The sequence below is a fragment of the Mycetomoellerius zeteki genome, unplaced genomic scaffold, assembly GCF_001594055.1.
Source record: "Mycetomoellerius zeteki isolate Tzet28-1 unplaced genomic scaffold, Tzet1.0 scaffold311, whole genome shotgun sequence".
NCBI lineage: Eukaryota > Metazoa > Arthropoda > Insecta > Hymenoptera > Formicidae > Mycetomoellerius > Mycetomoellerius zeteki.
This window is the reverse complement of record NW_017257296.1, coordinates 369,610-383,896: the sequence shown is the minus strand read 5'-3', so window position 1 is coordinate 383,896 and position 14,287 is coordinate 369,610. Positions and strand designations below refer to the sequence as shown.

At 39.2% G+C, this 14,287-nt stretch overlaps 3 protein-coding genes across 3 annotated transcripts; 2 read left to right on the top strand and 1 right to left on the bottom strand.

The window, feature by feature from the left end:
* Nucleotides 1–815: 815 nt before the first annotated feature.
* On the bottom strand, nt 816–5,169 carry LOC108724870 (serine/threonine-protein phosphatase 2A regulatory subunit B'' subunit gamma). The gene is made up of 7 exons (XM_018451553.1): nt 5,105–5,169; nt 2,821–2,948; nt 2,359–2,745; nt 1,662–1,987; nt 1,369–1,582; nt 1,168–1,295; nt 816–1,090 (listed from the first exon to the last, which is right to left on the bottom strand). The coding sequence occupies exons 1-7, from the start codon at nt 5,148–5,150 to the stop codon at nt 979–981; spliced, it is 1,341 nt and encodes a 446-aa protein (XP_018307055.1). The 5' UTR covers nt 5,151–5,169; the 3' UTR covers nt 816–978.
* On the top strand, nt 5,169–8,274 carry Edem1 (ER degradation-enhancing alpha-mannosidase-like protein 2). Its single transcript, XM_018451550.1, has one exon. The coding sequence runs from the start codon at nt 5,954–5,956 to the stop codon at nt 8,036–8,038; it is 2,085 nt and encodes a 694-aa protein (XP_018307052.1). The 5' UTR covers nt 5,169–5,953; the 3' UTR covers nt 8,039–8,274.
* Nucleotides 8,275–8,776: 502 nt separating this feature from the next.
* LOC108724869 (CXXC-type zinc finger protein 1) lies at nt 8,777–11,268 on the top strand. The gene is made up of 6 exons (XM_018451552.1): nt 8,777–8,903; nt 9,116–9,237; nt 9,340–9,430; nt 9,521–9,747; nt 9,841–10,417; nt 10,663–11,268. The coding sequence occupies exons 1-6, from the start codon at nt 8,874–8,876 to the stop codon at nt 11,176–11,178; spliced, it is 1,563 nt and encodes a 520-aa protein (XP_018307054.1). The 5' UTR covers nt 8,777–8,873; the 3' UTR covers nt 11,179–11,268.
* Nucleotides 11,269–14,287: the final 3,019 nt, after the last annotated feature.

Sequence of the window (14,287 nt, the reverse complement as noted above, 5' to 3'; positions counted from 1 at the left end):
AGTTCAGTCAAAAAGAACAGGCCTTATATGTTTTATGCTCCAAATCATTTTCAGGGATTAAAATGGATTGAGAAAAAGCACGCAAAGCTCCTGGAGAGAATGCTAATGAAAACTTTCAAAGAATAAAGCTCTAAACTTTTTTCTAGAAAGAAAAAATATTAATTTGTTCTTATTCTCCGATTCTTAAGCTTAGGCTGTTTAAGTAGATTACTTCAATTTAATAGTACGCTACTGATGCGACTGTGCGATTCCACTGATCCTACATAGGGCCGCTATTTCATTTGTCGTATGATAAATTTTTCAAGCCTGTTGACTGGCTATAAGATAGAGAGATCCGAGAACTTTTCTGTCCTGTACACATTTATTCTCGTACGATAAAAAAGGGGTTGCTGGAGTGACCAAATTATCACATTACAGTACAATACAAGGTCCACTGCATCACCTCATAATTTTGCATCTACTTTAATCCTGTAAAAAGATTTTTTATTCCGTTCAGTCAATTCGAAGATTTTTATACGACTGTAATGTGATAATTTGATCACTCCAGCACGGTTTAAAATCATACCATGTGATTGGTCCACAAAAGTTTCTTTCATACGATAAAAATTATGAATTTGGAAATTCTAATTTATTATGAAATGTTTGAATTACCGTTAATCATTATGAAGGGAACAGCACATGTTGTCAAATAAGTAAATTAAGAAGTACACTGTCATGCAATCATTTGAATCAGTCTAGGCATTTGAGAGATAGTGAAATTAAGAAATATTAAAAATAAATATAGAATATATTAATTCTAAAATGTTATACATATGACGGTGATTGCCATGTTCTGGCACATATAATAAAAGTATAAAAATTTTGTTACTACAAAATGCGTATCATCACAATATCGTGTTAAACACATTAAGTGTTAATGTCCAGTGCACTATTTATCTCGGGACGTTTATCTCGTATTTTTGGATGAGAAGTGCTTCGTCATACATGAGACGACTCATCCCCGGTATCAGCAGCCATAGCTTCACGATTTTCGTATGCCCAAAAGCCATGGAATTCGATCAAGATACTGACCATCGTGTCGCCTTGCCCGCTTTTGCAATCAAAACATTTCAGTTACAATATATCGTATTTTTACACCGTGATATATTATATTTGAGATCTCCTCACCATGACAGTAAATCCTGCAGCGTAATTTTACACGGATCTGCTGGCTTCACCATATCGAAGATCTCATCTTTGACATCTTCAAAACTAACGGGTTCTTGACCATGCATCGTCATCTGTTCTTGTATCGCCTACAAAGTGATATTTTAGTTTTTCACTTCGTGATTCAGAAACTAAAAACATTTATATTACAGTAATACGTACCCTGAAAAAATAATTCAGACAAAAAGTATCTAAGTAACCATGATTGTTAATGTCGAGAATTCGAAAGAGGTAATGAAGACTCTGAGGTTCGTGCCGATTCTCTAATGCTAAAACGAAATCCAGATAAGTCTTATAATCCATCTCGCCTTCATAGGTGAGACATTCTTGAAATACTCGTTCAAGAAATACACCGGTTAAAGTACCAGTGCCATATCTGTTAACAAAACAATTATATTTTTAACATGCATACATTAATATAACACTATATGACATACAATTTTGAGATTTATTACCCAGCGAGTTCCTCTTTATTCAACATTCCATTGTGATCTCTGTCCAGATTAAGATATTGCCCGTAAACTTTAAGGGCCGAAGGTGCAGAGAACCAATTGGCTTCTTGCAAATCTTTCGGCAAATCCTCGTCTCTCAATTCTAGAAGATCGTCCAAGAAGCTACACGCTAAAATATCCTGAATACGAACTCTTCCAGTTCGAAGCGGATCTAAGAAGAATAAGAATTTCCTGACAGCTGTACACACATAAAACGAGTGAAAGGACTTTTCCAGCCCTTCAAGTTGTGGCAATGTTGGTATCAGTTCTAAGATATAATTTTCCAAATCCTGAAAACAAGTGAATGTGTTAAGAGTGTTCGCTTATATTAAGACGTTTCTCTTATAAAAACTTAATCTGAGATATTTAGAGAATCAAAAAATAAATGTTGTTTTCTTTATTCAGAAAAAAATTCAAAGCTTCAATCTGTAATAATTTTAGTTAGCATTCTCTTTGTGATCTCATGTATACTGTATTATTAATAATTTCTTTTTTCAATTTATTTTTACAGCTGAAGATGGTATGAAATATTTTGTGATTTTATTATTTTAACATTCGCTGTAGAAATCTGCAATTTCATATTAAAGAACACATTTTTCTTTATCTGAAATAAAAATATAGTATGCTGCAAATAATAAAACATTTTAGATTATAGACTCACTGATTCTCTAAGGTAACCTTGTCCCGTAATATCGTATAAAGATAATCCAATCCTTGTTTGATGTAACCAAACTTTTCGCATGACGTAATTGAATAGTGCCATTATGCTAATTCTACCATGTAAATCTCCTTGCTGCAGTTTGGCAAAAACAACTGCAGTAAAATACGGACTGCACTTTGTTCCTGCCAGTTTGCCTACTTTCTTAAAGTCCTCATAATTAATTAACTGCTCATCTCCTGACAAAGGTGGACTGTGATGTTTGTCCAACAAAACCCAGAGTGCTTTCAATTCGTGATTATCGAGTAACTGTCTAGAACGTCTTTGTAGGAATAAGGCGCGTGTTTCCTCACGTAATTTCTGTGGTAGAATTTCGTCTTCTTTCGGCAACTAAAACAGTATTTTTTTTTATGATACATAATAGAAATATACTTCAATCAAAGTTCAACAGGATACAAGTAGTACCTTGAAATAGAATTTTGGTATCACTTTATAAGTGGAATCATTCTTAGTCTTCACGCCCTTCCACTGCTGATACATCTTCTGAAAGTATTTGTCTTCCTTTTTTTCATCTTCTTGAGAATTCTCATCAGCTGCAACAGTATGTCTTGTGATATTCAGTGAAATAAGCAAGGCATTTTTTTATTTATAACAAATTTTGTTATTTACATTACAATAGATTAGTACATTCTAAAAGCTGCTATACATGAAATTAACAAAGTTAAATGTAAAAGTATATAAATATTTTAACCTTCAATTGGATAGGTAAAGTAACCATAGAACTCCAGATATAGTTTTTTTTAAAACCTTGTTCTTGAAAAGGAAAATAAAAATTATTGTCCAGAATACTTAAAGTACATTATTTTTATATTCCTCTCATAAGGATATAATTGTATATAATGTAAGTTTCATTATAATATAATAAAAAATATAACTATAATATAAAATTAAAAACTTCATTGAGGTTTTCTGAGTACCTCATCCATCAACTTGCTTATTTTTAAATCACCTACTTACTTAAAAGTCAAATTATTAAACATTCACTATTGTCATGTTATTTAAGAGTTTACATGTATTATTGTTAAAGTTTATTACACAGTATGTGTGTCACTGCATTTACCTTCACGTAAAACAGCTTTTAACGTGTACTAATTTAATATACAGGGTGTTTCCAAATTAAATGGCAAAACTTCGGGAGCGTGTAGAGGAGTAAAAAACTAAGAAAAAAAGTCCTATAGACATATGCTCGTTTTTGCTCCGTTTCAGAGAAATCGAAAAAAAATGTTTACATTTCTTGCCATATCTAGCACCGACATATTTGATTACATTTTCCACTTTCTGTTATGAATTTGTCAGTCGCTCTTTGAAAGCCTTTAACAGTAGATGAATTTTGTCTTTTGCAATATGCCGCGTACGTATTCTAATAGTGAATATGCTGATATGGTTTTTGTATACGGTTTCTGCAACGGTAATGCTTTAAAGGCGGTGCGAGAATATGCACGACGATTTCCAAACAGAAGAGTGCCAAACCGAAGAGTGTTTATGTTGACATTTAATAGATTGCGAGAGACTGGAACATTTTCAATTCGACAAGAAAACAACCGATTTCAAGCAGCGTTACGAAGAGATTTGCAGGCAGGGAATCGTATTTTACAACATTTTGACAATCATCCTGAGACCAGCGTTCGGAATGCGTCGGCTGTATTGGGAGTGTCACCACAAACAATTTGGCGAACTGTAAAAGGAGATAATCGCTATCCCTACCACATTCAAAAAGTGCAAAATTTATTACCTCAAGATCATTGGAACAGATTGAACTTTTGTAACTGGTACCTTCAGACATGCCACAATGATATTTTATTTCCATCTAAAATAATGTGGTCAGATGAGGCAACATTTACCAGAGGTGGAATAATTAATCAAAGGAATTATCATATATGGGCTCATCAAAATCCCAGGTCTGTTAGAGAATACAAATTTCAGCAAGAGTTTTCTGTTAATGTCTGGCTTGGAATTTGGAACGACGTTTTAGTGGGACCGTTTTTTTTACCTGCAAGATTAAATGGGGACCGTTTTCTAAATTTCTTGGAGAATGAATTTTCTGACTATTTAGAAAACATCCCATTACAACAACGTACTGAAATGTGGTTTCAATTAGATGGATGCCCTGCTCATTACAGCAGAGTCGCTAGAACCTGGTTAGATAGAAAATTCCCACAACGATGGATTGGACGTGGAGGAGCAGTACATTGGGCAACTCGTTCGCCCGACTTAACGCCATTAGATTTCTATGCATGGGGTACTCTGAAGCAAGAAGTTTATTCTTCGCCTATTCAATCAGAGCAACATTTGAGAAATCGTATCGTAGCTGCAGCGAACAGAATATCGCAAGAACAGTGCCTGGCTGCTACAAGAGCCGTGTTTGACAGATGCAATGCTTGTATTGCTGCAAGAGGTGCACATTTCGAACAAAATCTTCATTAAAAAGTTTATAAATAAAATAATTAAAATAATAAATTAAATATATTTTTTTCTTTTTTCGTGATTTCCTGCGAAACAAAGCAAAAAGGAGCATATGTCTATAGGACTTTTTTTCTTAGTTTTTTACTCCTCTACACGCTCCCGAAGTTTTGCCATTTAATTTGGAAACACCCTGTAGTATGAGTGACCGAATTTACCATTAAAAGATACATCATATTTCAATTAGAAGAAATGCTGCTCTTGTTAAAAGACAAAGGCATATACATACATTTCTTTGCTGAAGCGTGGTTCCGCAGCAGCGTTTCTAGCTCCATGTTCTCGCGAACGTCGTGATTCCACTCACGTGTCCTTTTTTTTTTATAAAGAATTATCGCACACTTTTACATCCAGACTGTTTCTTTGACTATTCCCGTGTTATATTATTCTTTCCTTTGCATCAAATGACATACTATCTTTAACGTTTTAAGTCTCTTTTGACAGTTCTTGAAATTAATCCTGGTTGGTGGGTTTTGTTTCTTTAACCTCTTTTTGAGGTTATATGACACTTGAATCTCTAGATCTGGATATATTATTGTTCTCAGATTATTCTCCCTAACTTCTTAAAGTTATAAATGATTCTGACTTTTTCCTACTGTTCTGTCTTAATAGGTTAAAAAAATACTTGAAGATCCTTTTTCGATCGCTTTGGTTATGTCACGCTGTGTCAACCTTGTCAATCGGAGGCTGCGACGGAGACAGTTTCGAGGGTTTCGAGCGTCGCGCACGGTGCCCGACGATCGCACGTTCGTCCTCCTTTCGTTCCTGCAGTCGAAACGGAACACGAGATGACGATAATCTGATTTTGCATCGCGCGCGATCGTGCGCGCGCGTACAGTTCTTCTACGTGCAGGACGAGCTCGCGGTGCAGATTTGTAGGTTAGGTTAGGTTGACGTCGCGCGGAACAACGCGACCAACGCGATGTTTACAGCGAGCAGCGGCGGGATTATTTTGATTACGTGGCGAACGTGGGGCGCTCGAGCCTCATCTCGAGAGACTCGGCGTATTGTTGACGTCGTCGAAGACGCGACTATGCACAGTGATGATAGATAAGAGGCCACGGACGGTTAAGCAACAGCGATGATCCTCTTCAGAATGGGCTCGATCTTCGGCTTCTTGATCCTGGTCAGCGGATTTCGGGAGCACGGTAAAAAGGATCTGATCAGCCTGCGGGAAGAGGTACGGTCCATGTTCGATTATGCCTACTCCGGCTACCTGACGCACGCCTATCCGTACGATGAATTACGCTCGCTGAGCTGCGACGGCTTCGACACGTGGGGCAGCTTCTCCCTAACCTTGATCGACGCCCTGGACACGCTCGCGGTTATGGGTAACTTTTCCGAGTTCCGTCGCGTAGCCGAGCTGATTGGCACGCGGACGAACTTCGAGGCTAACATCAACGTATCGGTATTCGAGACGAATATCAGGGTGGTCGGTGGGTTGCTGAGTGCTCATCTACTGTCGCGCAAAGCCGGCGTCAAGCTGGAACCCGGCTGGCCTTGCAACGGCCCGTTGCTGCGCCTCGCCGAGGACATGGCCAAGAGGTTGATCACCGCGTTTGATACGCCCACGGGGATGCCTTACGGCACGGTTAATCTCAAGTACGGAGTACCGGAAGGTGAGACCAGTATCACGTGCACCGCTGGCATTGGTACTTTCCTCCTGGAATTCGGAACTCTCTCCAGACTGACCGGTGATCCGCTCTATGAGGAGGTGGCCATGAACGCTATAAAGGCGCTGCATTATTACAAATCCAGCATCGGCCTAGTTGGTAATCATATAGACGTCCTAACTGGCCATTGGACTGCTCAGGATTCCGGCATAGGCGCCGGAATAGACTCTTACTTCGAGTACCTGGCAAAGGGTACGCTGCTCTTTCAGGATCCCCTGCTTGCCTCGATATTCCAAGAGCATAAACGGGCTATAGAGAAGTACATTCGTCGAGAAGACTGGCACCTGTGGGTCTCCATGACCAAAGGTCAAGTGACTCTACCAGTCTTTCAATCTCTGGACGCATATTGGCCCGGCGTGCTGAGTCTCTTCGGCGAGATTGGCGACGCGATGAAATCCTTACACAATTATCATCGCGTGTGGAAGCAATTCGGATTCACCCCGGAATTTTACAATATACCACAGGCCGAGGCAGGGACCAACAGGGAGGGCTATCCATTGAGGCCAGAGCTTATAGAATCTGTCATGTATCTTTACAGGGCAACCAGGGATCCGTATTTGATCCAAGTAGGAGTGGACATCCTGAGGAGTCTGCAACATAGCGCGAAAACGACGTGCGGCTACGCGACCATCAATGACGTCCGGGACCATCGTAAAGCAGACCGAATGGAATCTTTCTTCCTCGCGGAAACCACCAAGTACCTGTACCTTCTTTTCGACACTGACAACTTTATCCACAATACCGGTTCTGAAGGTGAGATAATCGACACTCCATGGGGCCAGTGCGTGGTGGATGCCGGTGGATATATCTTCAACACTGAGGCCCACCCGATCGATCCTGGTGCTCTCTATTGTTGCCGGCCAGCGCAGATTTTCCCGGAAGAGAGGTCGATCCTGAGGAGATTCGTTCCGACGAGAGACGCACCGGTGGACAATGCCTCACCGAACGAACTTCATCCTGAAACTACTAGCAAGAATCCAGATGTGTTGCCAATCACGATTACGAAGCTCTCCGAGATCAGGCACCACTCTGCGAGCGAGAAGAAGGATGCTTTCAACGAGAGCGTTTCGTCGCCGAACGTCTCGTCGACGGACTCGTCGGATTCCGTCGAACACGAAAACGCCAGGGACGAGGAAACCGAGAAATCGAATCGAAGCGAAATCCGATTGTCGACGACGCAGGTCCTTCCGCCCTCATCGATGATCTACAAGGCCGACGACAGCGACGGTACCGATGGTTCCGATAATTTTGAACCCCCGATATTGTCTAACGGACAATATTCCGCTCCTGGACTCGCGACGGAGGGTAGGTCACGACGGAATACCACGCCGAGTCCTGTTAAGGCCAGATTCGAACCACAAATAATGCTGGAGAACATCAGACGTGGGAATCTTTATCCGACCAATGTTACGGCGAGGCAGAACTATCAGATTTTGTCCTGTCAAACTCAACCATTCCTACAACGAATGTCGATCATAGGAGAATTTTTTTAAAAAGAAACGCGCCGGAAAGAGGACTTTGATGCGAATCTGCTACGGCAATTCTTAAAGTATTTTTGATTGGCGCGTCTTTGTTATGAGAATGAGATCTACGCGGGCCTATGTGTTTCGCGTACGTTGTACTTTAGAATATATTCCTGTGATATAATTGTTGTTGTATAGTTTCTAACAAATATAAGATATTGCAAACATGTGACAGTCTTTTCACACTGGCAATTTAATTTATTTATTTCAAATGCAAATTTTTAAAAATAAAAAATCATTTAATATTTTATATTGCTATTCGATATTTTATATACATAGCATAAATAAATTCTTTTTCTCTACATAACTTTTGTGAGAAGTTCTATCATATTAAATTTTATTATTTGTAATTCATTTAATTTTTTATAAGCTAAAATATATTTGAATACTACTTATTGTTAGGTATTATTAAATATATTTGAATATTACTTATTGTTAGATATGGATCGCGCAGTCCAGTCTCTATGTCTTTGGTGTGTAATATCAGTATGATTGCATCTAAAACAGGTTTCTTAGAACTATCTATTTTTTTATATTTTTTAAATACATTTTGAGAATTTTAAAATTTTTTTCTGCAATACCGACCGTGCCATATTACCGACAGTATCTATTAAACAACATGGCGATGAGATTGATCGTTTGTTTTTTGATACAATCGTGAAACGTACGTTTTTCCGTATACATAAATTGTACATATAAGTGAAACGTGTATAAATGATGTAAATAGTGTAATATTAATATCGTGAGAAATAGTAATTATTAGATAGAAATTATTTTTCTTGTGTTACTCCGGATTCACTTCATCATGGCTGATAAAAGACAGCACAGTTTGTCGGTGAGAATTAAAATGTGTATATGTGGCTGAATATTAAATAAAATACAATTTTTTGCTAGTTTTGTAAACGGAAGTATTGTCATATAAACAAATTGCAATAGTATCGTTTATTTTATATAAGTTTCCTGGTTTATAACATCTGAAATGCCTCCTAACCTCTTTGTTTACTAAAAAAAAATATTTGGATTGATCTTTACTTGTATTACGTACAGAAAGAAGAAATAGCGAAGCAGTTTATGCTGCCAGAGAGGAAAAGCAAAATCGCAACGTTATTGAAACAGGACGGTCAAGCGTATTGCATTTGTAGAAGCTCCGACAGTTCTCGCTTTATGATGTGAGTAAAATTATTCAGAGGAATCAATACCCAGAATTATTTTTGTCTAATCTCTGCTAATTTGAGACAAGATTATGACTCTTACATTTTTTATTATTTCAGAGGATGCGATGCATGCGAAGAATGGTACCATGGTGATTGCATAAACATAACTGAAAAAGATGCAAAACATATAAAACAATTTTTCTGTGTTGTAAGCGAGTAATTTTTATATAAGCGAATTTTTTAAAATAACAATGAAAAGCAGCTCTCTCTCTCAATGTAAAATAATTATTATATTCAGCGTTGTAGAGAGGAAGATCCGACATTGATAACGCGATACAAACCACGTAGGACTGATCAAGATGACAGGAAACATAGAGACAGAAAATACAAAGAGAAGGAAAGAGGACATCGATACGAATACGATGCGCCATGGGGTCCTAAAGTAGAAAAAAAATCCTCCAAGCGCTGCGGAGAGTGTACAGGATGTCTACGTACAGAAAATTGTGGCAAGTGTGACGCTTGCAGGTAACATAACGAAAGAATGATTGACAAAGCCATCATTTGTGCGAAGCAGTGTTGCTTATAAAATTAATCTTTTTGGATTTCACATACTTTTAGGCATCTGAAGAAATTCGGACCTTCGGTACGATTGAAGCTCAGATGTATTCAACGAACCTGCCGTGTAGTGGGCGATCCGCTAAAACCGTCCAAAAGTCTCAATAAGGGAACGAAATTGACCAAGAGGCGCAAGAGGGATTCGAGTAACGAGAGGAACGAGTACTTGGAGCCACCGTGCCACTGTTATGGACCCACATGCACGAAACAATCGCGACCTGGTAGCAAATACTGCTCCGACGATTGTGGTTTGAAGCTGGCGACGAGTAGAATCTATCAGGTACTACCGCAGCGGATACAGGAATGGTCGTTGACCACATGTATCGCGGAGCAAAATAACAGACGCGCTCTGGAAACCGTGAGAAAACAGCAACACGACGTCCGTAGAATACTGCAAGAATTAGAAAAGAGACACATCGAGTTAGATCGAATTGTCGAACGTGCGAAGCATGCGTCCATCGATCCACAAGCCGAAGTGGATGACAACGATGATACGGAGAGCAGCATGTACTGTATCACGTGTGGGCACGAAGTCAACTCGAGGACCGCCATTAAACATATGGAAAAATGTTTTAATAAGGTATTACAAGACGCAGTTACAGAAAATTCTATAACTGTCGATTACTTGGGTTTACGAGTTCCTAAATGGTTCTAAAGTTGAGTTCATAAATGAGAGCATTTACATAAATTTAGAATATTGTATGTATATTTATCATTTTTGCCAATCTCACTTTAGTCTTAAAGTTTTATGATTTATTGTATGGAATGAGTTTCTCTTCTTTTTTCTCTTGAGATGAAAGTGCTTATTCAGATTGTAATTTGCAGTACGAATCGCAAGCGTCCTTCGGCTCGATTTTCAAAACACGCATTGAGGGCCAGGTGATGTTCTGCGATTTCTACAATCCTGGGAACAGGACTTATTGCAAAAGGCTGCGTGTTCTCTGCCCCGAACACTGTAAGGATCCAAAAATTGGCGACGCTGAGGTATGTGGTTGTCCATTGGTCACGAACGTCTTTGATGCCACGGGCGAATTCTGTCGCGCGCCTAAAAAGAGCTGCGTGAAACACTATATGTGGGAGAAACTACGACGAGCAGAGATCGACATGGAGAGAGTGAGGCAGTGGTTGAAGATCGATGAGCTCGTGGAGCAAGAGAGGCAGATCCGGTCAAACATGGCGACGCGAGCCGGTGTATTAGCTCTGATGTTGCACTCCACTTATAATCACGAGCTAATGGAACAGATGACGCAGGAACAGAGTAGAGAACAACTGCAGGCGATGGAAGAGGAATTACAAAGAAGATACGGTGGGCATCAGCAGAAGGAACAACGCATAGAGTAGTAATCTTTATCATACTTAACTAATACCATTACTAGATCTGTGACTTTCAGCTGCACTTATTACATTTTCTTTATTTCCTCTTTTTTTTAATATATGTATTTTGTGAATATGTATTAAAAGGTGAATATTGTAAAAAAAAAAACGCAGCTAAACGAAGCAGACCTAATGTTATTTTAACATATTATTTGTTTGGAACTAATTACGCGCAGCACGGTCGATAGTTTTCCTAACAAACAAATCTACATAAATCGCGTAGACTGAGAACAAAAAATTGACAAGTCACAGAAAGTTGGTACAGTGGTTGTAAACGTGTACTATAATGTAATGTGCGTATATACATATGTATATTATATTATGTACCTGTTAATGTAAAATAGATTAAGATAATCTCATAAGGTGAATAATAGTTCCTTTAAGCTCTGCCATTTTTTAAATAAATTTACATAAAGTCTAAGTACGTTCTGGTGATACGTTTATGTCTTTGAAGAAAATATATGTGAAAAAAGAATATTTATTAATATCCATTCTGTTGTAAATCGTACTTACGCTCAGATGACGTTCGAACAAAACCCACGTTCTTAATTAGTCTGAAATTGAAGAATCTCCAAAAAAGTGGTATGCAACAGATGGAGAAGCAGATATTTCTTTTCGGCAATATTCGTTATTATTTACATTATAGTATATCGAGATGCAGACGTCAGGAATTTTCACACACTCCGACAATTAATCGTTTCAACAAAAACCATTTATTCACAGGTCGTAGCCTCTGCGGATGCAAAATAACACGCCAAACTAGCGATCTATCGCTTAGCTTCGGAAAATAATCGCGCATAGAATGGACATATTTTTTATTCCTCTCAGGAGAACCGCCTGTTTCAAATCGCCTCCCCTTAAATGCGTTAAATGACGCGACGTTTGCCGAGACCTCTTCGTCATCGACCGCTGGAACTATTATTAGTTATCGTCATTTTGGAAGTTTACGTAAAATGTCAAATAGATAATAAGTATCATCCTCTGTCTATGGAACTGAGAGTGTGTTATCTCAGAACACACTTTCAATAACTAACACCGCTTTACTCACAATATATCTATATATAACAAACACAATAATATAAACTTATGCGATGCAATAATTAGGAACAAATGTGTCAATGCGATGGCAGTACGAAGCTAATGCGTCCGGATGTTCGTACAAATTATGCGATAAAAGTTAACTCTCTAATGTCCATTTCTATCAGTGCCTATTGTTTTTTTATCTCGGTTTAATGTAGTCTTTACTCTTATAATTTTTAGAACTGTAGAAAAAAATAAAAAAATAAATTACACCGAATTAATCTACACTTTGATAGAAATGTACTAACTCATGTAATCTTAAACTAATTGTTTCGCGATAAAGACTGCGAGAAGCGATCACCGGATAGGCCACGATGGAATTAATCGTCGAGTTCGTAAGAGACAAAATTCGAAAGTGCGTGTATCGGAAACAAATTATATGCGAATTATAAACGAATATTTGCGACTCGCTTTAAGGGACCGGGTTGAAAACAGGCGATCATACCCCGACATATATATATATATATTATATACGTGCGCCGATCTCACATTGTACGTGCATGCGCTTCAAAAAGGATAAAGGACGAAGAGAAATAGAGAACGACTCATTCTTTTTTCTTTTATCACAGTATTGCACGCAAAGCTTGTACGAAATCGCAAGTAAGACAGCATAAAGGCCAAATGGCAGACACTACACGCTTTCCTCTCAGAATACATCCGGGGAGGGTCGGAATTCTTTCGCAGAGTAGCGAAAAATGTTTATCCACTCCCTCATTCTCCCTCACCTTCTCTCACGCTTTCTTTTTCTCTCTCTCTGCCACTCTCATTCATACACACTTCAGCATTATTCTTTCACAATCCATGGCAACGACTCCAAACGACCCTTCACATCCATGGTCCATAATAGCTTCGACGTATATCCGACAAGTTAGTAACAAAATAATAATCCACACGTATACACGTGTGTTTGAGTACATCACCTGAGAATAAATCGTGATATATCTCTTCGTTTCCTTCGTAATGTAAATCCCTTTGGGATTTTTTTCCCCCGTTTTCTCGCTCGACAATACAATTTTCCCTCTCGTACGGTAGTGCCTTAACAATCTGTCGTTCAACGGAAAAATATAGCGTACTGGCGGTATTACGCTGTCTTGTCCGGGTCGATGCTGGCCAGATGGCTTTAACGTCTTAATATATTAACATCCTAATGGAACGTTAATCTCTTTATGAAAGAAGCTTCGGAAGAAAGTCGCCCCTCTCCGGATAATTCTGTGACACCGCACACAAAGAGGAGAATTTCTGTACTCCTCTCGATCTCCGGTAGGAAAAACAAAAGGGAAGAAGTTGAAAGCTGCAGGATCGTCGCCGTAGCCAAAATAAGGTGGATGAAGACGGGATTACGAGCGATTTTCTTCTCTCTTCGTGTAGCTTCAGCCCGCAACGCGAAGGTCCCAAGAAGAGAAAAGAGGGAAAGTCCAGCTCCGCTTCCACCCCGGAGGGGCGACGAACACACGGCTTTTTTGATTTGCCACCCCGGGACGAAGCTCTCGCCGATGCGATACGACCCGACAATCAGATATCACCGTACTTCACGCACGCGAAAAGGGGGAACTTTGGCAACAAACACACATTCGCATCTTTAAGGTTTTTTGCAGCTGGACAGCACAGCCTTTCACACGCACGCACAAGATCCGTAATTCGACATGCACAGTCATCTCCCAATCTCACTCGCTCTCTCTCTCTCTCTCATTTGTTATCTCACTAATAATAGCGGCATTAACTGTAATCTTAATTGGATAATTCTGCCGTAGCGTTGGTAATAATCATACAATGTTATATCATACAGCGTCGTATGTACAATACGAGAGGAGAATCGTTTCGTTATCGAGTAACAAATTGTACAGCGGCGCAGGACCAGCGTCGAGGTACATCCGATCGATTTCCCTCGAGACCGTCGGGAGTACTTTTGCTTCTCGTTCTGCGTCCCGTCCTGGAGAAGCAGCCAGCTGTGCGTAGCTATTTCTCGAGATAGTCGCAACAATCGGCTGCTGACTCG